The following is a 26,751-nucleotide window of genomic DNA, read 5'->3' as shown; positions in this document are numbered from 1 at the left end:
GGCAGACTTTGTCTTCAGGGAACCTGGGGCTGTTCTGGGTGTAAGCAAATAAGTCACATATCTGAAATATTTTGGTAATATTCGGGTGGTGCCATAGGGGAGGCACCGCCACCCCAACCCTCTCTGGGTCGGGGTGTTTGTGCAAAGGGGTTCAGGTTAAAGTTGCCACAGCATTTTTTCCCTCTGGAGCTTGGAGCAGGGTGGTTATGGGCTGGGGTTTTTTGTGGATAGGATGCTGCACGTGGGGCAGAGCCAGTAGTGCATGTGGTTGGCACTGGGGAAAACATGAGGGATGCTTTCTTCCAACCTCACTCATCCTAAGGATGCCCCAGCCTTGACTAGCAGATGCTTGGGAGGTTTAGCTCTTTCCACACCATTCCCATCCCCATCCAAGAAGCACTGTCCAAACTCTTCTTAAACTCAGACAGGTTTGGGGCCGTGCCCACTGCTCCAGGGAAGAACCTTTTCCTGAGATCCAACCTAACCCTGCCCTGGCACTTCGCGCCATCCCCATCTCTGTCCCCACCCCCTTCAAAAGACAGCAGGGGACAGCGGGTCATGGTGAGGACACCCCAACCCAGGGCTAGGGTGACACAGCCATGGGGGGTGACAGGAGCCATCCCTCCCTGCAGGGCTCCCGTGGGGTTTGATTTTTGGAGAGGTGCCTTTGCAGACTTGGGGTGCAATGTGAGCAGAGCCAGGCAGTGCTCTGTGCTGAGGGGGAGGGACAAGGGACAATTAATTATTAAGCAGTCCCAGGAGGGATGTGGAAGGTGTCACCACACAATGGGAAAGGGCCGAGCTGACTGGGAGGTGTGGAGGAGAGGAAGGGGAAGGACATGCAGTGCTGAAACCTGGGGTTGTTCCTGCTAGAGGACAGAAGGTGTATCACTGCCTTCTACTTCCTAAACAAAAAAAAAGGTAAAAGGTGCAAAAAAAGGTAATTAACTGTGTCCTCTGTCCGGTGAGGGACAGGTTGCAAAGTGGTGCTTGGAGATTTTACAGCAAGGAAGGTGTTGGTTGAGAGAAATACTTGGAGTGCAAGAAGAGTAGGTCTTGTCTGTGGGAAGGTATAGATACATACAAATAATATACCCTGGAGGGATTTAAAAGTCATATAGATATGGCACTTGGGGACATGTGTTAGTGCTGGGCTTGGCAGTGCTAGGTTAGCAGTTGGACTTAATGGTCTTAGAGGGCTTTTCCAACTTAAAAAATTCCATGATTCTATGATTCCAAGGTTGGAGATGCCCACAACCAGAGAGTTTGGAGAAAAGTCTGTGCTGAAATCTGCCAGGCCTGGGAGAAGACCATAGATGTCCTGTAACAGCACCTATTTGTCTAAAAAATGGTGGTTTGAGTGCCTGGGCGGGTGGAGAAGCTGTGGCCAGGGCTGGGTTTGCTTTCCAACATGCTGTGACTCTCCCCTTAATGCTCAGGGCTGGCAAAGGGCTGGAACTATTTTTCTTTCTGAGTATCCCTTAATTAGCTGAAAGGGAAGGCTGTCAAGTACCCAACTGCGAGGGAAAAAGATCTTTGTGAGTCTGTGACCAGCCCAACATTTTCCTTCATTTATTTTCCCCGACTTCTTTGTTTTCCCTTTGAAAAAAAGGGTGTTTTTCTCTTTCCCTTCATTTAACTGCTATTTATTTGCTGGTAAGTGGAAGGAATTCAGCTGGGATCAGCCTGGCCCCTGCCAGCAACTGGAGTTGAAAAGTTTCTGTGGGGGAGATGTAAGAGCAGAGCAGGGGGGTTGTTTTACACCCGCCGCCAGTCCTCACTCTGCAGGTCCCTGGGTCAGGGCCAGCCAGGTTGCATGGGTTTAATTCTCCTTCTTTTACTGGGATGTCGACAAGCGCCCATGGGAGTTGCAGAGGGAGGAACGTGGACCTGGGCTGGAGGGTTTATTCTTGCCGTTAATAGGAAACAGAAGATGGCTCGGGAGAGATTTGGCAGAGAGGGAAACCTTTCTGTCTCTTTCAGCTTGGAAAAAGCATCCTTTCTCACCCCAGTCCCACCACAGAAGGAGAAGTGTTCCCAAACACAGCCCAGGGGGGTTGGCAGAGGAGACAGAAAGTGCCCGGTGATTTCACAAGGATGGAGCAGCCCTGGGCCACCAGCTGCGTTTCGGGAGGGGAACCCACCCTGCCTCCTCTTGGGGGACAGGAGCCATCCCATCTTCTCTCTGAGGCATCGAGGGGTTGGGATGCCCCAAGTGCTCTCACCCTGGAGTGTTTTTGGCATCCTGCAGCCGTGTGCCAGGTACAACATCAGCACACAGGAGGAGATGTGCTGCCAGCTGCTGTGGCGGGTCAGCGCTGGGCATAGGCATCCATAGGGATGCATGTGGATCCTCTGGATGGGAGGTGAACCCCTGACTGTGGCATGTCGGCTTTGCCCCCTCATCCCGGCCCCTGGTGCTGCCTCCCCATGTGCTCCCGGGCTGGCCCGGAGACACGGTCCCGGTCCTGGCAGCGATCATGGCCAGGCTGCTCTGAGCGGGAAGAGCCACGGCAGCCACGCGTGGGGGGCTGGCAGGGCAGGCCTGAGGTGCTCCCAGAGCCATCCTCCTGCCCTTTGGGACTCTCAGGTGTCCCCCCCAAAAGTGGCAGTACTCATCTGGAATCACAGGCTGGGAAATGGTGGCTGGCACTGGACAACCACATTCCCCAGCACTGCTGGCCCAGTCCTGGTGCCAGTGCTCGTGTCCTCACAGGCACCTGCCCCCTTCCATCCCTTCTACTCCCTTCCATTCTCCCTGACTCCTTCCATCCCTCCTGCCCCCTTCCATCCCTCCCTGCCCACTCCTGCAAACAGGAGATGAAACACTGGGGCAAATTCCTGAAGCTGCACCACCCTGGTCGTCCAGCTGCACTGTCCTCCCAGTTGTCTGTGGCAACAGTAACTGGTTACCAGAACAAGTCTGTGAGTTACATGAAGTGTCTGTGGTGGGGATTCAGAGGAGATGACACATTTTGGGGCTGGAGGAAGGAAAAGGGGGTCGCCTCTGGGGGTCCTGCTGGGCACGGGACAATGGCTGTGGCAGGGTGTGAGTGCTGAGCTGTTCCCGGGCTTTGTGCCCTTGTGCAGTGACTGGAGGTGGTTAATCATAGTCAAAGCCTGGTGAAGTTTGGTCAGGTCATGGCTTTTCCAAAGGCTGACAGTTCTGGACATGCAGCAGCCTGCACGTGTCTGGGGCCACGGCTGACCCACAGCGTCCCACCAGGGTTAATCATTACCATTGGCCCTGGGACCTGCCTGGAGACAGCAATGGGAACTGTTCCCCAAAATCACAGGGTGAGGAGCCAGCACACGGGGCCTGGAGGGAACTCCAACCCACCAGGGTGCATTGGACTGGGGAGAGCCCGTCCTCCTGGCACTGACCTTGACCCTAACCCAAACTCTAACCCAAATCCTAACCGTGACCCAGACCCTAACCCAAACCCCAGTTATCACCCTGATTTTGATTCTGCCCCTGACCTTGAACCTAACTAAAATCCAAACCCTTACCCTAACCCAAACACCAATCCTCAGCCTGACCCTAACCCAAACCCATATGTAAACTCTGGCCTTAACCTTGACCCTAACCCAAACCCTGACCCAGTCCCTAACTCAAACCCTAATCCTGACCCTAATATTGCCCCTGACCCAAATCCTAACCCTGCCCCTGACCACAACCCTGACCCTTTGCTCTCCCTTTCATTTTGTAAGGTGGATATTGTGTTTCTTGCCCTGTTGGAAGAGGGGCAACCTGGAGTAGCCTCTGGCAACCACTCAGGAACTCCCTGCTCTCCCTGCTCACCCCAATGGGCCTCGTGCTGCTGTCTGTGCTTGGAGCTGGGCAGAGGGGAAGGATCTGGGCTGCTTTGGTCACCCAGTCCCAGCTGGGATGTCCCAGGGTCTGCTGGTCCAGCCTCCAGCTGCTGTGCTGGGAGATGTGGCTGCTACATTCTGGGAGAGTGTAAATCCCAGATCACTCCAAACTAAGCCCAGGAATCATGAAACTCAGGTTCTAGCCCCCATTGTTGAAGAAAGGTTCTCCAAAATGGGACTGGGGGCAGTTGGTGGTTTCCCCACCATATTTTCCTCACCCTCCCACTTCAGGGCTCCCACCCTTTGGATGAGTTTGTTGTATTGCAGGGGGGACGTCTGAGGGGCATCACAGCTGGGGAGAAAAACTGTGTATTAAAAAAAAAGGAAAGATGGAAAAAATCAGGAGGAAGGAGTCCTGGTTTTGGCACCATGAGTCTGGGTGGGCGCTGGGAGCTGGGGGACAGCTGGACCCCGGGCCAGTGCCACACTCGCTGCTGGTGTCCTGATGCTTGAAGGGGGTTTTATACGTATATAAAAGAAATACTTTCTTCTGCCTGTGGGTGTGTTTTGAAAAGGGGCTTGGGAACAATGAGGATTAACAAGCAGATAGAGAATTAAATGCAGGGTTTGAGTCTTCAAATGTGTGCACATTTCAGAGCGCATATTTGTGCCAAGACAAACCCTGTCAGGAATAAACATCGTTTTACATGAAAGGCTAATTACAGATTGGTGCTCCACGGGTGGGAGGAGGGAATTTTCACCAATTAAAATGGAACTTTTCTGTTTTTCGTAAAATTGCTGGATGAAAATGCAGCCAGGGGCTGGCGAGGTGTTTGACAGCACAGTCCAAGGGGGGGATGCTCACCCTGGGGTTGTGTTTTTTTCCCCCCAGTACTGAAGAGTCTTTGCCAGTTTATTTGACCAGGATCTGCGGGAGGGCACTGTTTTTGCCTGACAGCAGCTGAACACCAAGAGACCCCTGGGCTCTCACCCAGGGAGATGGGACATGGGCAAATGTGGTCCAATTCAACATCCTTTGGAGCCACCTAACATCAGGAGAGCTTGGAATAACAAGATTCTCAGCCTCCTTGAGAGTGTGGGTCATAGAGAGACTTCTGGATGGGACATAGCCCATGTTGAGAAGTGGTTGAGACCGTAGCTCCTGTTTGTTGGGCAACTTTAGTGTGTGGTAGGTGAATCATCCCTCAGAAATTGCAAGCCAGAGGCAACTCAGAAAATAAAAACCTTCCTGGCCTGTGGAGTGGAGTGCTGGGAATTAAAATCCAGCCTGGGCACATGGTGGGTTTCAGCTGCAGAGCACATGCTGCCTTGTTGCTTTTGGATGGATTTCACAGGAATTTGCATTTCTGGACCGGCTCTGGAGCCTTGGAGGCTGAGGCTGTGGATGGGGAGGACATGATACAGCTCAGAAACAAGCTCTAACGCCATTTTGCTCTAGCCAGGGTCGAATTTTATGGTTTTGGAAAGAAATGATGCAAAATAAGGCTGAGTCTGATCTTCTCCAAGATGTTGAGCACATGCACCTCAGGCAAACACTCCGGTCCTGCTCCTGCCAAGCGAAACCACAGATTTGTCTCCATCTCTACTTAGCGTGGCCACAGGGCAGCTCATATTGGGACTTTTCTCTCACATAAGCTGATATCTGTCACTTAGTGGTTACAGGAGGTGGCCTGGGCTTCCTCTCTTAAAAGTCCCCTGCACTCTTGAGAGCCAGAGAAAGCAGAGAGGCATGATCAGGAGAGATGTGGTGGGGTTTCTAAAGCAAAATACATTCCCAACCTGCTCTGCTCCAGGGCCCTGTGCTCCTGAACCAATTAAAAATCAATATTTTGAAACTTTCCTAAGACGAAGACTGAATGGACACTTGCTGGGTCTGTCTCTGGGAAGGTGTTGCCTTGTCCTTGGCCATGGGACCATGCCATGAGAACAGGAGCTGCCCCTTCTACAACATTCACTTTTTTCCTTTCTCTGTCCTAATACTGCCATGAACATGGCACTGAAAGGGTCTTTAGTCAGACCTGGCCTTGAATAATTCCTCTGAATAATTCCATTTATTCCAATTTTCAGGCTGTTGTGGAATTGTTTTCAAAAGAAAGGAGGGGGGGAGAAGTCAGCCAAACCTGATAAAGGAGGACTTTGTTCTGAAGCTTTAGGGTATGGTACCAAGCAGGGCTTGCTATACAATTAATGAGTTTAACTGGCTTTTAGCTGCACGTGATGCACAGTGGCTGCCACCACACTGCCCCACCTCCGTCCAGAGGAGCCTGTCTGCTTCGGTTTGGTGCTCCCCAGCTTTGAACTGGGGCTCCTCAGCTTCAGTTTCGGACTCCTCAGCATTGGTTTGGTGCTTCTCAGCATCAGTTTGATGTGCCTCAGCATTGGTTTGGTACTCCTCAGCTTCCATTTGGGGCTCCTCATCTTTGGTTTGGGGCTATTCAGCTCCATTTTGGTGCTCCCCAACTTCAGTTTGTGGCTCCTCAGCTTTGGTTTGGTGCTCTCCTGTTTCAATTTGGTGCTCTCCAGCTTCAATTTGGGGCTTCAGAGCTTCAGTTTGTGTCTCTTTGTCTTCTGTTTGGTGTTCCCCAGCTTTGGTTTAGGACTCTCACTTTTTGCTGCTCTTTAGCTCAGTTTCCCATCCTGCCATGCATCGTGGTGGCCTCCTCAGATGTGACTTTTGCATCTGCCTTTATTTAAACCTTGATCATCCAAGCCTGGGGTAGGCTGGGTCCGCAGGGGGTGTTGAGCACATGGAGCTGAGCCGTTGGGAGCGTTTCAGGCTTTACTTTGAGCGAGCAGAGGATGACGCAAATGGCTTTTCGAGGGCACAAGATGAAACAGCTGCTTGGTCCTCAGTGCAGATGTGCTGCAGGAGCTCCACAGAGGGGGGGACAGCCGGCTGCACTCCCCACAGCGTCCACCTGGGAAGGGCCACAAGGCTCTTTGGGCTCCCAGGCCACCCAAAAATGGAGCCAGGTAGGGCTGGGGAGGACTTTGAAGGTATGTGACGAGGTTTGTCACACCAGCAGAGCTTCCCTGTCTCTGGAACAAGTCCAAAAGTCATTTATTTCTTGTAGGAGCGGTGCAGGTGGGGAGGAGGAGGTGAATCACCTCAGAGAAGTGCCAGGTGCTGGGGAAGGTGACCCTGTGCATCGTGTCCCTGTCCCAGCTGCGTGGTGTGAGTGGGAGAAGCCGCGGGAAGCGAGGGAAGACACTTCCTCCAGCGGCGGATCTGAGGTCACCTCCTGGCCCTTGATCCCTCCAGCCCAGGGTATTTGGGTCAGCGGGAAAGCACAGCTGAGAGAGACGTCCCTTCCTTCTGTCTCCCTGGAGATTCAGTTTTAAAGGAACAAATAGGCTTGGCCACAAGTTCCACACAGTATGATTTTTTAATGGTGTTTTTTGGAACAATGAACTCGATACCGTCAGGGTTTGGATCTGTGTCTCAGTGGTGATATTTTCTTCTGTTGTTTCTCACCTTCCTGTTCCCACCTTGTTCTGCTCCCAGAAACTTTTTTCTGCTCAGGAAAGTGCCGGCAATGAAGGAGCTTTCCATCCTTTTGAACGGTCTGGCTGAAAAGAAAGCTGACCTGGTGTCCAGCGTGTGGGACCCACCTGGACTGACCCTGGGGGCCCTGCCCACCTCTTGCTGCCATGAACACACAGACATGGTGCTCACAGCCCTCACAGGCATCCCCAACCCCATTGCAGGGGGGCTGAGCCCCCTGACCCCCACGTGCCAGTTTTCCTCTGCCACAGGGACCCCAGTAGCCTTGTCACCTGCCGGCAGGAGGAGACCTGGTGGCCAAAGCCTGGTCCCAGAGCTCCTCCACTGTGGGCACAGCTTGGTGGTGTTGGGTTGGTGGGCAAATGGGCTGGTGGGCAAGTGGGTCACCTCCCCAGCTTTCACCCTGTCTTGAGCCCAGAGTGAGCAGTGTTGGGGAGGATGGATCATCTTGGCCATGTTACTCAGAACAGCTGGAAATGTTCAAGACCAAGCTGGATGGGGCTTGGAGCAACCTGGTCTTGTTGGAGGTGTTCCTGCCCATAGCAGGGGGTTTGGAATTAAATGATCTTTAAGGTGCCTTCTAACCCAAACCATTCTGATTCTGTGTTTTCCTGCACCACTGAATCACTTTCCCCCTTGGCGATCTTCAACCACTGTGTTCCTTGTCCACGGTGAAGGCCACTTTGCTTTGGACCAGCCACAGGCTGCCAGTTTGTCTGCCTTTGTTAAAGCCAAGGTGGGAAGGAGCAATCTGTGGAGCTTCAACTGGAGCTTTCCCCTGTGTGAGAGCTGCTGGTGGAATGCTCTCTTTGGTCACCCTCTCTGCTCCAGCAAAGCAGCACCAGCCCCATGCTGGGCTCTTCCCATACCCCAGAGCATCCCAGGACCACCAGGAAGGTCCCATCAGCTCTGGAGGAAGGCAGGGCTGTGGGTGGCCTGGTCTGGGGTGGCAGCCGGGGCTGTTGCTGTCCCCCAGCCCCTCAAGGAGCAGTGAGGAGTGGGGGTTATGTACCAGGGGGGTCCCAGCTGCTGTTCCATTGCCTCCAGGAGGGGCTGTGTTGGGAGCAGGGTGGGATGGACTATCAAGGAGGGACAGTGAGCCTTGAGTCACCTCTTGTACCTTCAGCCCCCAAATCAGAAGTCATCTCCATTTCTCCCTCACCAAAAGCAGAGTGCTTAAAATGCCTTTTTTTTTTTTTTTCTTAAGCTAAAAATGTAGTTTCTGAAGAATTTTGTGTTTCTGTCAAGGCATCCCTTAGAGAGAAAGTTTCTTGGGTGTTACCAGACTGTTTTTCTCCCAGCACCCAGCTGGGCAGCTCCAAAAACAGCCCCTTCAGCTGGTGCTCCCAGGAGGTGGTTGGACTCAGGGCATCTTGAAAGACAATCAAGTCTTAACCCGATTCCTGTCAAAGTTCTGGCAGCTCTTGAGCTCCTTCCATCTCCATCCTCAGCTGGATTTGGTCCATCCTTTCTTTTAGGATCTGCCTGATTGCACCTTGCTGCTTGATAAGGCTGTGTGGCTCCTGTGGGGGCTTGTCTGTGCTTCGATATCTCGCCCAGGTTATCAGCCACAGAGGGTTGGAGGTGTGGCAGGGCTGGGAATTAACCATCTCATCCAAATCCCCGTGGAAATCAGAAGCAAAGATTCCTCCCTTTTTCTCCTGTGGGCTTTAAATCAAGTCATAACTTCTCCAGCGTTGGAGGAGTTGCTGAAATAAAGGTGGTTAAGCCCCGTCTGCTTTCCACTGGAGGAATGGCTGCCTCTGCCCTTCACATCCAGGAGAAACTTCAATACCACTTACACAGATTGCCAGAAATAAACCTCCTTGCCCTGGAGTGGATCCAGGGACTATGGCTCCATGTCCAAAGGGGCAGGTCTGGGGCTATGCTTCACCTGAACTCTGCTAGTTTCCCAACCCGTGGTTTTCTGCCATCACTTTCCTCCAACCTCACCCAGATCCAGATGGATGGAGATCACTGATATCACAGTGGGAATAAAGCAGGGGGGAAAGTTGTGTAACCCACTCTCAGGGGGTGTTTTGGTGTGAATCACACCAGGATCAGAGGCGGGAATGAGATGGCTTTCTCCTGATCTCCCAGATTTTGCCGAGGTTTCCTTCCAGCGCTGGAGCTCGCCCAGCCCTCCCGGCTTCCCGGGGCTTCGCTGGGAAGCGCTGGGAAGACAAAACCCCGCTCTGGAAGTGAGGCTATTGTTCTTACTAATTTTAACTTGGTGTTCTTCCCCAAGCCTATTTTTATTCATTGCTTGTGGTAAGCCCTTTCTCTAAGGTAGAGCAATTTGCCACAGGACTCTTTTTTTTGGTGTGTTTACCGATTTTAATTGAGTGATATCCCAAAGCTGGAGGAGCTTTGAAGCGCCCATTGCTGAGCCTCCCGCCCCAGGTTTGCTTTGATCTCTGCAGGTGAGTGTGCATTTTTAGGGCCAGAGATTGATCCTGCTTATTTGCATGTAAATCCCCATGTTATTAAGATCAGAATCTGGCCCTTTAAATTTAATACTTTGCTTTATGCTTTTATTTCCGCGTTTCTTAAAGTAATTTCCAAAAATAACAAACTTCAAACATGACAGGGCCATCTAACGTTTTACTGCCTTGGCTGGAGTAGAAGGAACATTTCTGGAAGTATATTATCCAATTTAACGAGCCTTTCCCATCTTGGCATTGCTCCCACCCCTCACCCCCTCTTGGAGTTGTTTTGGACGGCTCTTTGGATTCGTGCCACCTAATCCTGTTAGAAGGACTTTCATTACACTGTGCCTTGTGTTTATAACCAAGAAAATCAGTCAGAGAGGGGGGTTCTCTCCCTTGCCCTTGCCCTTCTTTTCGCCTGGTGTCGAGACAAGAGCCTGGCTGGTCCCACGAGGTTCCCGCACAGCCCTTGCTTTTCATTTTATTGCTCCACTCTGCATTTATTAAAGAAGATTTTGAAGTAAATTGGGTCCTTGTGAACTTATAATTAATTTGGAAGGGTCAGCTCTTCCCAGGCTGGGGAGGGCTTCTTTGTGTGGTCCTTTTTGAAAGACAGAGGTTGAAGAGGCTGCTCTATAGCTGGGATTTGCTTTTAATAGGGACCTGGCTATTTTCTGAAGATCTCACGGCTCTGGAAGGACAGGGTGTTTTTGTGCGGGGCTGTGCTGAAAAGGTTTGCAGAGCCCTTGTTTGGGTTAAAAAAAAACTGCCCTGAAAATGGTATAAAAAAATCAAGGAACACATGTCCCAGGGCTGTGCTTGACAGCCCAGAGCCAGCACCTGGAGCTGGGAGGGGCTCCAGGAGGTCGCCCCACTTGGGTGCTGAGTAGGGCTGGAGGCCCCTTGTCTACCTGTCCATTCTGCCCTGCCCCACACACCAGCCAGGAGATCCCTTCTCATCAGACCTGGTAGAATTTAAATTTTTTTTCTTACCACATTGCTTTCCTTGAAATGTTGCCTTTCCTCCCCAAAACAGTCACATAAACCATTAAAAAGAGAAGGTGGAGGGCAGGGGGAAAACGATGAACGATAGGAAGTGGCCTCAAGCTGTGCTAGGAGAGGTTTAGACTGGAGATTAGGAAAAACTTCTTCCCTGAAAGATGGTCAAGCCCTGGCACAGCTGCCCAGGGCACTGATGGAATCATTGTCCCTGGGGGCATTTAAAAACCACGCAGGTGTGGCACTTGGGGATATGGCTTAGTGCTGGGTTTGGCAATACTGGGGGAATGGGTGGACTCAAGGATCTTCAAGGGCTTTTCCAAATGTAACAATTCCATGATTCCACAATGGGCTGAAATAACCCATGAATAATAAAAGTTTCCGGGAAAAGATAGACACACAGACAGTGGTTTTCTCCGGAGGTGGCTGGAAGGAGACAGGAGGGGATAGTCCTGCTTGGGCATCACCTGACAGGGCCAGGGGTGTAATCTAACCTGGCATCACCATATGTCTCCATCGGCTCAGCTGCAGCAAGGACTCATCTCTGACTTTGGGGCAAGGGGGAGGTGAGGACTCCTGACTCTGGAGAGCAGGGAGCACGGATGGATGAGTGTGGTACCTGGGAATGCAGAGCTGTAACTCAGGATGGGAAACTCTTCCTAGACAAAGTTGGGGAGCAGAGGAGGGATCTGAAGAGCTTGGGGAGCTTTTGGCCTGGAGATGTCCTGATGGAAGTGGCACCAGTGGGGGCATCATCACACGCGCAGCAAAGGTTGTTAGGAAAAAGTGTTGGAAGCTCAGTGCATTCCCTGGGGCACATATAAACCCAGTGGAGAGGAATACAAGGACAGTTTGTCCACACCTCCAATGCTGCCCCATCCACGATGCCGTTGGACAGCACAAGTGGTGCCTGTGCTGTTGATGAGCTGCACTGTTAATTAACAGTGTGATGGGGCTGCCTCTCTGCCGCCAAGGCTGGAGTCAGCCTCTGTGTCCCCCTGCCCCCGTTCGATGTCCCACCCTGACCATGACCTCTCTTCTCTCTCTCCCCAGCATGGGTTGGCTCCTTGGCCATGGGCATGATTTTTTTCTGCTCTCCCATCGTCAGCATCTTCACCGACCGGCTCGGCTGCAGGACCACGGCAGCCATGGGAGCTGCCATCGCCTTCATCGGGCTCCTCTGCAGCTCCTTCACCAAGTAAGGCTGGGAGGGGACACATAGCTCCCTGGAGAGCTCTTCTTTCTCCCTATTCCCTGCAACCCCCCTGCCAACACATTGCTGCTGCCTTTTGGGGCAAAGCAGGTGGTTCCCATCCAGCTGAGGGGTGCCCTGGCATCCCCACTCAGCCTGTTTCTTTACAAATTGCACCAAGTTGCTCTTTTGTCCTTATATTAAAAAAAAAAAAGAGCAAATTTTACCTGAGTAAGGGACTGTATTTTTTGGGATTTCAGCCTCAGGTCCTTAATTTGATCTTTAAAACAAGGAGGAGAGGTTGGTGTACCTGTCATGGGCAGCTCCAAAGAGGCACTCACAGAGAAAACTGTTCTCCTTCGCAACCATTTTCACATTTGGTGCTGAAAGTAAATTAATGCTTAAAATAATATTTGATGAATTACGCCTGAGAGGGAGTTTCTGTGCAGGGCAGACAGGGAGGGGGACATGGACAGGATCTCGAGCAGTTTGTGGTGTTCCTGCTCCAGCTCAGGCATCTGCAGCAGCACAGGGCCATTGCTGTTCCTCTTTTTCCATCCCTGATCCCACGCCATGAATTTCTACTGGCAGGCATCGGCTGATGTGCATTTAAGTGGCAGGTGTACCTGTGTGTCTTTCCAACCCAGACGCTGGCGTCTTTGTGGGAGCAAAAAGAGGTCACCTCTGGAGTACACTTGTTAAACAGTCTCAGAGTCACCGTGGAGACACCTCCAAAGCAGCATTTGCCTCAGTTCTTCTGAATAAAAACATTGCTTTGACTTGGATTTCAGTTAAAATCAGTATTGTTTTAATTAAAATGCTTCAAGAAGTGGGGTTTTTAAAGCAAATACGCACTAGTTTTCCAGAAGGCAACTTGCTTGTGCTGTGCTCCTCCTGCCCACCCTGCATGGGAGCCAGTGGGAGCAGGACACCAGCTCCCACTCACACTGCTCAGTGAGACCCTCATGCTTGTCCCAGCCCTGGTTCCCTGGATGCCCAAATCCTCAGCGGTGGGAGCCCCCCCATTGTACTGGGAGTGGGGATGCAGCAAAGGGCAAAGCCCCTGGGACTGTGGCCGATTGCAGCCCCAGGGGCTTTTTGGGACACTAAACCCATCTCAGGCAGCGGTGTGGAAGGAACCACCCTCTGCGATTTCCTTGCAGGTGCCACCGCCTTGTGTTCCCAAAGATAACAGCAATCAGAGAGGGTGCAGTGGGTCCTGAGGGAAGGTGTGCCCTGGCAGTGCAGATCACAGGAGCTTCCCATGTAATCCTGCTTTCCTTCTAATCAACAGAGCTTAGACACGTTTCCCCTTCTATTGTACAATGTTTGTGCAAAGAAAAAGAGCTGATGGGACCACGGCCGCTGCAAGTGGCTGGTTGTGTTGGGCTTGAAAAGAAAACCAAACAGTACATATTATTTCCAGGAGAGCTGCAGAACTGAAATCCCCATTTCCTGCCTCTCACTCTTGGATCACATTCCTTTGGCTCCCTTTTAAGGGAGAAAGGAGCCCCTCTGCAGCTGGACCGGAGCAGGGAAGCTGTGCCGGCGCGGCCGAGCGGGGCCGGGAGAAGAGCAGCGAGGCTGCGGGACTTGGCACCGCCCCGCCCTCATGCTGGAGGCTGCTCCTGAAATTCAGAGCCTGTGGCTCCTGCTCACCCAGAACTATGGAGAAGCTTTTTTCTGGTCCCGCTTGCCACCTCCCCCCTCCACACACCTTGAGATGACCTCCCCAGTGCAGGCACCGGTGCAAAGTGACACAGCCTGGGTTGGTGGGCTGAGGCACGTCTGCATCAAGGCTCATCCCCCCTTTACCTCCTGGTTCCTCTGAAATGGGTTTGTTTTGTCCAAACAGAGGAGTAGCGGTTCCCAGCACTACACCAAGCTTCTCCAAAAACCCTCTGAGGCACCAAGCCTGTGCAAGAGGACTCCAGTGCCCAGCTCAGGGCCTCCTGCTCTCAAAATGTTGGGAGTTTGGTACAAAATCCATGAAAGAAACCAAATATGCTGCAATGCTGAGCTCTGGGGAAGGCTGGATGGGGTCGAGGTGAGGCTTTTCCTCTCTGCTGCCTTGCACAGGGGTGACTCCTGCAGTTGTAATCAGCTCAAGCCACCACAGATGTTGTGTGCCCTCAAGAAAAGAGAAATCCCAGTTAAGGCTTCACCCTTCCTCCAGTGTGAAGGGGGGTGTTTCAGCGTGTTTAGATGATGGCCGGTTCAGCAGGGCTGCCCTCCCAGCCCTCCTCCTCTGCACAGCTAAGTGTTCTGTATGGGCGGTTGAGTTCCTCTTCATCTGCCTCTCCCTCCCCTCCACAATTTCTGTCCAGTTTATCCTGCAGAGAGGAGTCCCCCAAACTTCTGCCAGCAGGGATGAACCAGGGCTGTTCCTACTGAGAGCTGGAAGTGAGAGGCAGCTGGGAGGGAGACCTCTTTGTCCCAGGAGATGTCATTATTTACGGGTGACCTTGTTGTCCAAGGGAGACGATGCCGCCCTTCCACTGGAGAGCAGCTGGCTGATTCCCAGTAAGCAGGCTGGGAAATCCTGGCTAAGAAGCATGGCTGGATGGAGCCCCTGCCCCTGCAAGGGTGTCTTAGCATCAACAGGGAGCAGATGGGAACTAGGGCATTTGTCTCCACTTATCCGACACGTCAGCGCAGCCGCGGCACCAAAGCTGGTGTGACCCAGCCGAGATGGCCAGCGCTGGTGTGTGGGAGGTCGGAGACAGCCTGCGTGGCCCAGCTGCTTCCCTGGCTCCCACAGAGGGGGCTTCTGATGTGGTTTCATCCTGGAGTAGCTGGAAAGTGCCTTTCCTGACAGTCATTTGTCTTGGAGCCGTTGGGCACAGCAAGCATGTTCTGCTTTCTGCTTGGCAAGCTGAAGAGACGAGCGTGTAATGGAAGGAATGATGTGCTTGTAAAGGTTTTCCCAACTTCCAGCTGCTCTGTTAGATGTGGGCTGCTGTCTCCTCGCTTGCTTCATGAGCGTCACTCAGTATTGCACAGGAGGGTTGGGCATCATGAGCTGCCCGAAGGTCTCTGTCGTGCTCTCCTCCCAGGTGATGTCTCATGCAGTTGGATGTATTGCCCCGTGATGAAGTGAAAACATTCTTCATCTGGAGACAAACATAACAGGTTGTTTGCATGGCCTAACACCAGGCTCCTTTCTCAGTTGCTTCTATTGGGAAAATTGGGCTGACAATTGGGAAGCAGCTCCTTCCAAGTCCTCTCAGGACTCTCCATCTGCTCTATAGAGCAACCACTTCACTCCCTCCTTGAGTGCAGCCACCAATGTAAGGTACAAATGAGATCTATTAACTGTCTAATTTAAGCTCCCAGAGGAGCTTAAAGACGAAGAGCTTAATTAACCAACCTGGAGCTTGGGCAGAAACACCATGTTTCCTTCATACGTGCCTAATAACCAGCAGGGTTGGTGCTTTCAAACTACACTGGGTGCAGAATGTTTTGAATTAGTCCTTTCAGTGGAAAAATAAAAAGGATTTCTAGCTAAAAATAGGCCACCCTTCCTACCTAAGAAAATCTTATTTGCTGTAATTTAAAAACCATTGAAGTTACGTCAGCTTCCCAAGGAGGGCAGGTTGGTTGCTGCTTCTCCTGGCTGCAGAAAGCTCTCCCCAGCTAAACTGCATTTTCCCAAAGATTTAATGTGCCGGCTGTGAAGTGAGGATAATCCTTGCTTTGGCTTGGGAATAATCTCCTTGGGGTCAGACGGTCTGTGTAGCACCTGTGGCATGGGAGACCTGGGTCTTGACACGCGGTTTTGCAGGACCACAGGGCAGGAGGCTTCCTGACCTTCCCCACCTCTGCCTGACGTCACCAGCTCCATGTGGTTTTTTTTCCCGCTAGGTCTCTGGAAGTTCGTTATTTCACGTATGGGATCCTCTTCGGCTGTGGCAGCTCCTTTGCCTTCCAGCCCTCACTGGTCATCCTTGGTCACTACTTCAAGCGCCGCCTTGGCTTGGCCAATGGCATCGTGGCCGGCGGCAGCTGCCTCATCTCCGTGCCGCTCCCCTTCTTCCTGAAGATGGTCGGGAAGGCCATTGGGCTGGCACATACTTTCCAAGTACTCAGTGCCTTAATGCTCATCCAGATCTTCTTGTCCATGACCTACCGGCCCACCCTGCCACCCTCCTGTGACTCTCAGCACGACGGGCAGGACAAGCTGGGCAGCCGGAGCGCGCGGCAGCAGTGCTGGGCCCAGACGCGCAGGTATTTCAACTTGAGGGTTTTCCGGAGAAAGACCTATCGGATTTGGGCCTTCGGGATCGCTACTGCTGTCCTGGGATACCTCGTACCTTACATGCACCTGGTAAGAGCCTTGGCTGGGACTGGAAGGGGAGAGAGATCCCTGGCTCCTGCAAGCGAGGAGGGGGTGGGAGGATGGGGATGGGCAACAGGGGCAGAGGGGCCAAACACCTCGAAGCCAAGAAACTGCTGCACATCCTGCAAACAGGAGTAGTGGTGAGAGGATATGGCCTTTTGATGCCTCTATATGTCCTCTGAGCCAGGGTGGGCAGAGCAGCCGCTTCCCACGGCTCCTGAGGACAAGCATCAGTAGCAGGAGAGGAATGACCTGTTGGGTTTGGGGTGGGTGGAGGTGGTGCGTGCAGGTCAGTGTGGTGAAGACATGAGGGTCACACAATCACCCCCAAAAACATGAGCCAGCTGCAGGAAATCTCATCTCTTTTGGGGAGGTGACAGGGGTCAACTTTACAGAGGCATCATGTCCTTGTGTCCATCCCTCCATTGTAGGTAAAATATGTGGAGAAGCGATATAAAGAGACCAAAAAGGACTGGATCCTCCTGGTCTGCCTTGGAGGCATGTCGGGGCTGGGGCGCTTGGTTTCAGGCCGTATTGGTGACTGCATCCCTGGGCTGAAGAAGATTTACCTGCAGGTATGTTGTGTCCCACTGTCTAGTAGCTGCTGGCCGACAACAGTGGGTCAGGGAATGGCATCTCTGCATTGGTCTGCTTAATCTGGTCAATCAGAGTGCAAACCCTTTACTGACTATTTTCTAACAGCCTTATCTGCTGTTAGGGAAGAAAATGTACTATAGAAATGTGTAAGGGAAGTTACACACTTGTCCAGTGTCCATTCAGCAATGAAACTCCATGGTACCAACTCTTCCCAAACTACTGACACCCTTTCACCTTCTTGTGGTTTTTGAAGAACAAACTGCTGAAATCTAGCAGCTAATCCAGCAGATAATCCTTCTTAATCCTTCTTACAAGGTTGTTCTTAAGGGCCCCTCTGAGACGGGCGCAGCGGACGGATGGCATTGCTGTGTCCAAAGGAGAGACCAATGACATTGACCTGTTTGGTGTCACCTTCATGACTCTTCCTGCTGCACACGCCCACTCCTCACGCCCACTCCTCATGCCCACTTTTGCCTCCTCAGGTTGCATCCTTCATGCTGTTGGGCATCCTGTGCATGATGATCCCCCAGTGCCAAGGCTTTGAGGGCGTCATTGTCATCTGCCTCTTCCTCGGCCTCTGCGATGGCTTCTTCACCACCATCATGGCCCCCATCGCCTTCGAGCTGGTGGGGCCCATGCAGGCGTCCCAGGCCATAGGGTACCTCATGGGGCTGATGGCTGTGCCCATGACCGCGGGTACACCCATAGCAGGTTGGTAGCGCCGCGGTGCTGGACTGGGACCGGCTTTGGGAGGGACATGCTGGGAGCAGCTTTCACCCATGCTGGGATTTTGGTGTGAGACTGGACTCATGATTTGGAATTTTCTGGCTTATCGTGTCACTGGGGGGTTGAAGTGTGGGTGTGGCATCACTCCATGCTACATCCTGTAGTATCTCGGGGCCTTTCTCCAAAGGTGACCATTTGGGGAACAGTGAACCAAGGTCACATTAACTTGATTTCTGCTTGAAGATGAGCTAAAAATTGGCAGATATTAGTTTTCTAGGATTGATTCAAAGTTAGAGATGGAGACACCTGAGCTTCACAAGACTTAGATCTGTGTTTAAGCACAGCAATAATCCCAACACCCTTAACAGCAAGGGCTTTGCCAGAGCTGGCCCTGAACAGCAGAACGTCTGCATCAGCAAGCAGCAAGCTAAAGCTGGATAAAATCCTCTGATCTCTCTGCTTCTGGCAGCAAAGTTCAGTTTAACACCCTCATGAAGGAACTTGGGGGCTGAAGACCCTCACTGTGAGGGTGCTGCTGCAGGACCCCCTGCACTGGACTCTCTGGGTGAAGGGGCTCATTTCATTGACTGAATCCCCAGGAAAGTGTCTATGCAGGAGAAACTCAGAGAGATTTTCCAGTGCTGATCAATGGCCACGCGTTATTCTCCAAGGATGCCTGGTTGTGTTAGAACTTGCCAAATGAACAAATGCAGAACCTCGTTGGGTATTAAGGGCTCGGCTGTTGTTTGTAACTGGCAACGTAGATAAAATACCTGTAAGCAAAGCAGGGCTTCCAGATGGAGACAGTCTGCAGAGGAGCAGCCCCTGCACACTTTTCCCATTGTCTCCTGGCTGGCAAGCCTCTGGGAAGAGCCACCTGAAGTGTTTGGTTTAACGTGTCTCAGCTTGTATTTGGGATTGTCTGGGATCTGTCCAATTGTGTCCTGTTCTGGTTAAACAGGAAGGATGGCTGAGGGTTTTCTTCTTGACTTCTTGGTACACAATGTTGGCTGCACACATCCTTCAATCCAAGGCATAAAAACTTCAAGAAATGCAGTGGAAAAAAAAAAATTATTTTAAAAACCCAAATCTCCCCAAATCTGGTGGTTGACACAAGCTGCAGCTCTCACGGGAAGGAGAAAAGAAGCCGGTCATTAGACTAATGAGGGCATAGCCTGATGTGGCTCTAACCTCTGTTGCTCTTCTCTTGCAGGATACCTCAATGATTATTTTGGGAATTACGATGCGGCCTTTTACTTCGCCGGAGTCCCCCCCATCATCGGCGCCTTGGTGCTCTCCGTGGTCCCACTGGTCCATCAGAGGATGCTGAAGAAGCAGCGCCTGGATTCTGGCAAAGACAAGATGCTGGTGTCGGAGGCCGTGGTGAACGGGGAGCTGCTGCCGGGCTGCCCGGCCTCTGAAGCGCACATGTGACCCCGCTCCCCGCACACCCCGCGGCCACCAGCAGCCTCTCCATAGCCCCAGCACAGGCCCTTTTTGCAGACAGACCATCATTCCCAGTGATTGCAGATGCGCCATGTTTGTAAAGGAGAAAACACAAAAAGTTCTTCTAGTTAAAGGCTCTTAACTAGCAGAAATGCTCTTTCTCGAGACAGTTTTGATTTCAAAGCCACCTTTTTTTTTTCCTCTAACCGTTTTCTAAGGAGAACTCTCACCAGGATTCAAACTTGATCGATCTCCCGCTCCTCTCTCCAGTTTTCTATCCATCACAACAGAGGTTTACAGCTAATAAATGCCTTTTTCAAGCAGGTCACGGATGGACCTTGTTGGACCTGGCAGTTGTCCATCCTCCTCCTCCTCCTCTGGTGTTACTGGGGTGTCACATCCAAGGCAGACAATCCCCTCCCCATCCAGCACCAGAGCCTGTTTGGAGCCAGAGATCCGAAGGAGGAAGCGCTGCTTTAGTCTGATGCACAAACCAAATAAATGTCAGCAAGTCCTGCTTCCATCTTCTTCTCTCCCCCTTTCCCGCTGCTCTCCTGCACACCCAGAGAGCTGCAGCCGGGACGATTGGGAGCTCGGCCGGCTCCACCAAATGGAGCCACGTGGGAGCACACCCTTCCTGCAAAATATGCCTTAAAAATGCATGGACAAGACCGGCAGGTCCCTTGGCCACTTTCCACCTCTGTTTTCTCACCCAGTGACTAATGATTGGGCTTTTGAGGTGCAAAAGAGAGGGGCAGCTCCTGGCACAGCCCACAGTGGCTGGATCCACAGGGCCAAATCCTTGGGATCACCACCAGGACAGGCACTTCGGAGGCATCAAGGCACACAGGGATGGGACAGAGCCCTGTGAGTCCTGGATCAGCTCTGTGCTGGGACGTGGCTTCCGTGCTGGGCACAGGGGCACCCATGGGTGTGGGGATGCTGCTGGCTCAGGGCACAGGGTGCCACTGCTCTTTTTTAGGGGCCAGTTGTGTATTATGCAGCAATAACCAGGAGTCAGTGTGGGCAAGGGAAGCCCGGTGTTCCAAAGGGTTGGAAAGCCCCTGTAGCATTTCACTCGTTACCTGTGTGTTGTCGTGGGGAGCTGGTGCAAGGTCAGTGCTGTCCCTGGGGGGAGAGGGAGAGAGTACAAGGAAATTGCACAACCAGTGGGTACCCACCACACAGAGAGGCAGCAGAGTTCAGCCTTGTGAAGAAATTCATCATTGCCCAGAGAAAATTTTAGAAATTCCAATTGCCCAGAGAGCTGTGGCTGCCCCATCCCTGGAATTGTTCAAGGCCTGGCTAGAGGTGGCTTGGAGCAACCTGGGATAGTGGAAGGTGTCCCTGCACATGGCAGGGAGTGGAATGGCTTTAAGGTCCCTTCCAACCCAAACCATTCCACAATTGTGTGATCATCTCAAGGCATTGCTAATGAGTGTGGTTAATGAGCGAGGAGGGAAGTTCTCCTGCCCCAGTGGGTCCCTGTGTAAATGAGGAGCCAACAGTGACTGGGGTACTTTTTCCTGGGAGAGAGCAAGAAACAAAATTCACTTTTATCCTGGCTGCAAACCCATCCTTCATTGTGTTTTCATTTTGTTCAACTGCCATTAAAAAGCTGAGATGCCTGAAGGGGGACGTGGGCCATGGGAATCACCCCTTGGTCTCCAGGCGAGTGTGGGGGTCTGTAACACCAAGACAAATCTCTGCTCTGGATATTTGGGTTCAGTGGAAGGCCCCTCCCATGGGCAGTGGTGGGACATTTGTACATAGGCTCAGGCCCTTGCATGCCCCTCTGGCCCTGTTTTTAACTGATGTTGGTTAATGCATCGTAAGGTTTTTTGGTCCTGTGGCCCTTCTGTCCCCGTACGAGCTGGAAAATTACCTGATGTGTTGTGATGTGTCTGTTTATGACTATAAAATGAGATGTCTACTTGTCTCTTTCTTCAATATGCTTTTCCATGACTGTTCTTACCCTTCATGGCATTGTCTGCTGTGGTTCTGCTGACCCATCACTCAGTTTTGGGACCCACAGGAGGCAGCTGGAGCCATGTGGGCAGGCAGGGCAGGCACCACAGTGTCTGTGCTGCACTGCGGTGGGATCTGCCAGGCTTAGCCTAGAATAGGGTGTTAAAGTGATGAAGTATCTTCAAAGCCCTCTGACAGCTGAAGGAAAGAAATAACACCTCATCATAACTCCTTCTGCGTGGTTTTGGGCATTTATTAACATGGGAGTTAGATGAAGTTCCTTAAATCATATTTTTTTACCTTAATGCCCCCCGAAGGAGAGCTTATGAGGCATTTAAATTCAACAAGGAGCTTCTTCAGGCCAAGCAGAGGATGAGCAGACCTGCCTCCAAGCCTTGTCTGGGCTGAGTGAGCGGCTGCACGGCAGAGCCACCGATGGCGGCGCCCAGACTTTGTTGCGGTAAAACCTCCCTGGCTCACAAAGTCATTTATGGTTCAAATCCCAAATTTCTGCAGAATTCACTTGTCTTAACTGCTCCAAATGCCTACAAAGGTCTTTCCCCAGGGGAACCTGCATCTAGTGCAACCAGTGCTTAGCACTGCAGTGACATCAGAGCAGCTCCATGTCAACCAGGAGCCAGCCACGTTCATTCCCACTAAATTTTGGTCTTTGCCCATGGCAAACCCCATTTTGATCACAGGAAGCCAGCCCTCATACTATTGCAGACTGATGTCTGGTACCAGCCTCCTAAAACCACATTCATCATCTTTAGCTGGCCAAAATCCTGCCCGTGCTGAAGACGGGCAAATTTTGCAGCAGAGAAGGTAGATTTGAACAACAGCAATGAAAGGGTCACCTCGACAGCAAACACAGATGGGAATGGGAAGGGCAAAGGTTGGAGCAGTCTGACGACATAAAGGGAGTATTTGGGGTCGGTTTGTCAGCAAACTACTACTGTGGGTCTAGTTTGGTTCGTTACGGTATCAGGCAGCTTACAGGGATTTGTGCAGCTGGTGGCATGTGAGAGGTGGGATTGTGGTGATTTGAGCATCTATGAACAGGGAGGAATTGCTCTGGTCTCTGAAACCTCCTTTTAGCCTGTGGTGGTCCAATGATGTCACACCAAATGGATCCCTACCTGCTGCAAAAAGCTTCATCCCAAAACCCATTCTGTTCCATTAGGATCCACTCATCGTGGCTCAGCACATCCACATCCTCTTTGGGCAGGTGAGGGCTGAGCAAGCAGCTGCCTTCACAGCCAAAACTGCCTTTTACTCAGTTTTCTAATTAAAAAAACCCAACCTGCTCCCTCTCCTGTTAGTGGCAGGCTGTGATTCCTGCCCCTCTCCCTTGCTCCAGGAGGGGAAGGGGGAGCCTGGCACTCCAGGCTAAGCCAGTTTTGGGAACCAGCAAGGGCAGGGGAGCAGGTTGAGCCCCCGAGGTGGGAAAAGGGTGGAAGGGAGCAGGGAAGGCCCCACTTCACCCCATGCCTGGGGTGTTTGCAGAGCTGCAGAGCCTTATGTAAGTGTACAGTGAGCACAGGACGTGTCCCAGCAGCGCCCGCTCGGGGCTGGGCTGGGGCTGCCTCTTAAATCTTTACCTTGAGGGTGTTCAAAATCAACTTGTCGTCTTTTCTGCCTTTTTTTTTTTTTTTTTAATCTTCCTACTGTTCCAGAGTGAGGCATTGAATTTAACTCCTCTTGCTCCTGCCAAGGCATGGAGCAGGACAGCCGAGCTGGGAGGGCTCTGGGCATGGTGGTGTTTGTGATGGGAAGGGTAGCAATGCTGCAGGAGCTGCCTGGGAAGTGCCATGATTCATGGCTTAAACCATCTGCAGGAGCTGCTTCATTGCAGTGTGCCCTGTGCTGAGGTCCTCTGGCCAAGGACACACACATGCCTAAGTCCCAGATCTTAATTTTAACAGATTCTGGCCACTCACTGGCTGGGGTTGAGGTTTTCTAGCATTTCTGTGGGAGCTGTGGGAAGGCCACATCCTAATTGCCATCCAAGCCTGAGGGCTTCTGCAGGTCTGCTGCAGTACCACGGGGTTTGGGGACCCCCAGTTTCAAGAGGTTTTGGCTCTGCCTCCAAACAATGTGGTGGTTTGGGGCTACCAGTTGAGGAACTTCATCATCCTCTGGGCTGAGCTGCCTGGAGGAGCCAGGAGAAAGATGGTCTGCAGCTACGCAAGGACATTCCCACCCTCTCCTGTGTGGCAGAGCCACGGGAATGTTCTCCATGGCAACAGAGGATCTCTTTGGTACTTGGGTGCCAAGAGCGACTTGCTCTGGGCAGCCTGATTTGGTGCTGAGGATCTCACCTACTCTTGCTCAGATCACTCCAGTTCAGTTTCTTGGGAGGTTGAGGGTGGATTTCAACCCTGGCTGGCATCTGCACCTTTTTGTGGCCATGTGGTGCTCAGAGTGAAAACCTGGATAAAGGTGAACTTGGACCAAATCCTCTGGACTCAGGGGGACAGATCCAGCTGAGACATTTGCCATCCCTCCATCCTTCACTGCCAACCATTCCCAGCTTTCATGTGCTTTGGTACTCCACAGTTTTGTTTGGGGGTTACCTTGGTTATTTTAGCTTCAATCATTTTCACACTGGCAGAGTTTGCATCTCCTTATCCAGCTGGAAGCAGAAAATCAGGATGACTTTGAAAGCCCCGGCTCCTTTGCCAAGGAGAGTGGAGCAGCCCCTCCCTGTGCCTTTATGCCACCAAACCTGAGCTCAAACAGCTCTTTTGGGTGCTTACAAGCCACCCTTGTAATCTCTGGGGAGAATAATGTGATTGAAAATTGCTCCTTAAATACTCCTCTGAAGTCCTCTGTAATTCCGGGCAGGGATGGAGCTGGCACCAGAGAGGGGACCCACAGGCCAGTAAAGATCCAAAATAAAGCTGTTTCCCTATCTTTTGAGAGCCCTTGGAAGGAAAGCAGACACAGGGGTGGATGGAGCTCTGAGTAGGCTTAGGAGCCCTGGGTTGTCTGCAGGGGTGACCCTCCCCGTGCTGTGGGGTGAGCATCGCTGCAGGCTCTTTATCAGCTTGGCTCGGCCATGCCGTGGACTTTGGCCCTGGTGACAGTGAGGTTATCGCTGGGCTTTGGTGGGTTCACCCCACACAGCCCCTTCCGGGGGGGCTTTGTTGGTTTATTCTTTCAAACGTTGCAGTGCCCTTAGTGCTCCTCTCAAGGACAGACACTGAGGGTGTCCCCACGTCCCCTCTTCCCACACACTGTGGTGGCAACACTCCAACTACAGGTATGGGGCTGGGATTCACATTCCCAGTGCAGGCAAGGCGGGAGAGGAAAACACAAAATTCCACCTGTTTCCTGCAAAACACGGCTTTGAAGCAGGCTCTGTACCTTCAAAGTTTCTCCTCTTTTTGTACCATACTCCCATCACTCCCCCTACATCCACCTCCGCCCGGCACGGCGAGTGTAGCCCTTACCCGTAGTGCTAGAGACAAGGCTTAGTGTCTATTTTACTAAGGAATTAAACTTTTTTTTTCCTTTTTGTACGTTTTTAATCATGGTGTGGCTGACGAGTTGTTTACGGGAGCAGGCTTTTCCGTGGAGTTGATGCTCCTCTTGTGGTGGGTGACGGCCAAATTGCCTGAATGCAGTTGGGGTTTGGCTGCCGAGCACATTCACTCCAATCATTTCGGGAAAGAAAACGACTTCTCGAGGCCTGAACTTTCCCAGCATATCCTGTTTCATCTATTTGAACCCGTTAAAGCCAGAGGCAGGATTTTTCTGGGGAGGCTGAGGTCAATTAGGAAATTACCCCTCTCTCCCTCCCCTGCCCTGAAATCCAGCAGGATGAAGCCAAATATTTGCTTTCAGATGGGTGGATTTTGGAGCTGGCTCCACATAAGAGCACCGGGGCGGAGGCTTGAATTTTGGCCGTTTTGAGTAATTGTTTTTAAAGCAGGACCTCCAAGCTTGCTGCCATCAGCCCTGGTCAGCAGATTCCGATGCCATGCCTCTCTCCAGCCCTGTCACAGCTGGCATTTACTCCACCATTGATGGAAAACAGCCTGTCCATGGGTTTTTGGGGTGGGATGCATTGTTTTGCCTGTGATGTGCTGGTAACGCTCACCCTCACAGTGTCTGTACCCACTAGAAAGACTAAATAAAAGGCTGCAAGCACTGCCAGTAGCTTCGCAATCCCATTTTTTTCCCCAGTGTGTTCCTGATTCTGGCTCAGCAGGAGTCATGTGTGGCTCCAGAACTGGTCCTGGGAAGTGCCCAGGCCTGCTGGGCACGCTGGGCAGACCAGCAGAGCCAGTGGTCCAAAAACAATCACTCAATTCAATGCTGAAATCAGATTCTGAAGCCTAAAATTATTCCTCTTTTCTTTTGGTTTTTTACATCTGCTTCTTGCAAGTGATTTGTATCCCCCAAAAATTTTGTATCTGGAATTAAAGTATTTGAATGTGTGTCTTAAAAGTATGACTGTCCTTTCAAATGTGAGTTTCTGATTGTTGGAAGAAAAAACAATAAACAGAAAAAACCTACCCCATATTAGCACATTTTTGTAATTAATGTTTTAGGAATGTTGTTTTAAAAAATTGTGTAGAATAAACCAGTTTTAAAAAGAAAAGGTGTCCATGCTCATATTTTGCCCGGTCTCCTCTCCCCATGGCGAGCCTTGTGCACTGGTCCCCCATCAGCTTTCTCAGATGCTGCCAACTCTTCAGAGGCACTGGAAAGGCAATGGTTTAACTTGGGAATTACTTTTATTGAGCACTTGTTACATCTTGAGGAAAGACTGTGCCAAGGTCCTGGTGCCTAACAGGGGAGATGATGTTCCCATGCAACGCTGGAGGGTGAGAGCTGGAGGTGGCATTGGCGGGTGGATCGTCCTTGTCCCACCCAATGCATCAAAAGCTAAAAATAATAAGGAAAGAAAGCCCTGAGAGCATCACCCAGAGAGGATCAGTTCTCAGGGTGAGCCCTCAGCCATCCAAACAGGTTTCCCTCTCTTCCACTGGGTACAACTTTGGGTCTGGCCCCTTCGGGGGTTGCAGCATCTTTGCTCCGCAGGGGCTTTCACACGGCCACAGCACCAGGGCTTTTATTAAGCATTATTATTACTACTATTTCTTCCCTTTGGCAGTGGTTGAGGGGCACTCTGAAGCTTCCCAGGTAGGAGCACTGGGCAGAGAAGAACTAATCATTTTTTGTCAATAAGAGCAGTTATGGGAGCATTGGGAAAGACCAAGGATGATCATCCATGAGCAAGGTTACAGTGGCTGTGTGATGCTGAAAACACAGCTTTTATCAAGGGTTTTACGTTAATGATTTGTTTATGTGAGGTACTTTAATTGCCATTAGATAAAAGCTTACACAGGCATTAGTTTTATATAACTCAGGCTCTTTTTTTAACGTGCACCTCAACCCGTTTTCATGTTGGGGATATTTACTGCAAATAGTGTTTAAAAAAAACCCAACAGGAGATAAGAGATAGTAAATACAGATTCAAAGGGAATAAGACTACAGCAATGAGTTCCTCTGGAGGACTTGGTGTTGTGCATGCAGGGACAGAGCTGGAGGAGAGGGAATGCTGCATCCCATTCCTGAGAGGGGAAAGCACCAGGCGAACGCTTGGAGCTGCATGAAGCTTCACTCACAGGCAGCACAAAAACCCCCAGCACCAGTGTGATATCAAAATTATCTTCTTAGAACAGCTGGAAATTTGGAGGGCAAT

The 26,751-nt window shown here is 51.5% G+C and overlaps 1 protein-coding gene across 3 annotated transcripts in view; it reads left to right on the top strand.

The window, feature by feature from the left end:
- Window positions 1-25,527, top strand: part of SLC16A2 (solute carrier family 16 member 2) — a 41,353-nt gene extending 15,826 nt beyond the window's left edge. For all 3 annotated transcript variants that reach the window (XM_027662402.1, XM_027662401.1, XM_027662400.1), the window contains 5 exons: window positions 11,821-11,965; window positions 15,824-16,286; window positions 16,730-16,873; window positions 17,378-17,606; window positions 18,835-25,527. In XM_027662402.1, coding sequence (XP_027518203.1) covers window positions 11,821-11,965; window positions 15,824-16,286; window positions 16,730-16,873; window positions 17,378-17,606; window positions 18,835-19,055 — 1,202 coding nt within the window. In that variant the 3' untranslated portion in view covers window positions 19,056-25,527. The remainder of the gene's footprint in view (window positions 1-11,820; window positions 11,966-15,823; window positions 16,287-16,729; window positions 16,874-17,377; window positions 17,607-18,834) is intronic.
- Window positions 25,528-26,751: the final 1,224 nt, after the last annotated feature.

This window comes from Corapipo altera, unplaced genomic scaffold (genome assembly GCF_003945725.1).
Source record: "Corapipo altera isolate COAL_440 unplaced genomic scaffold, ASM394572v1 326, whole genome shotgun sequence".
Lineage (NCBI taxonomy): Eukaryota > Metazoa > Chordata > Aves > Passeriformes > Pipridae > Corapipo > Corapipo altera.
This window is presented reverse-complemented; position numbering and strand designations above follow the sequence as displayed.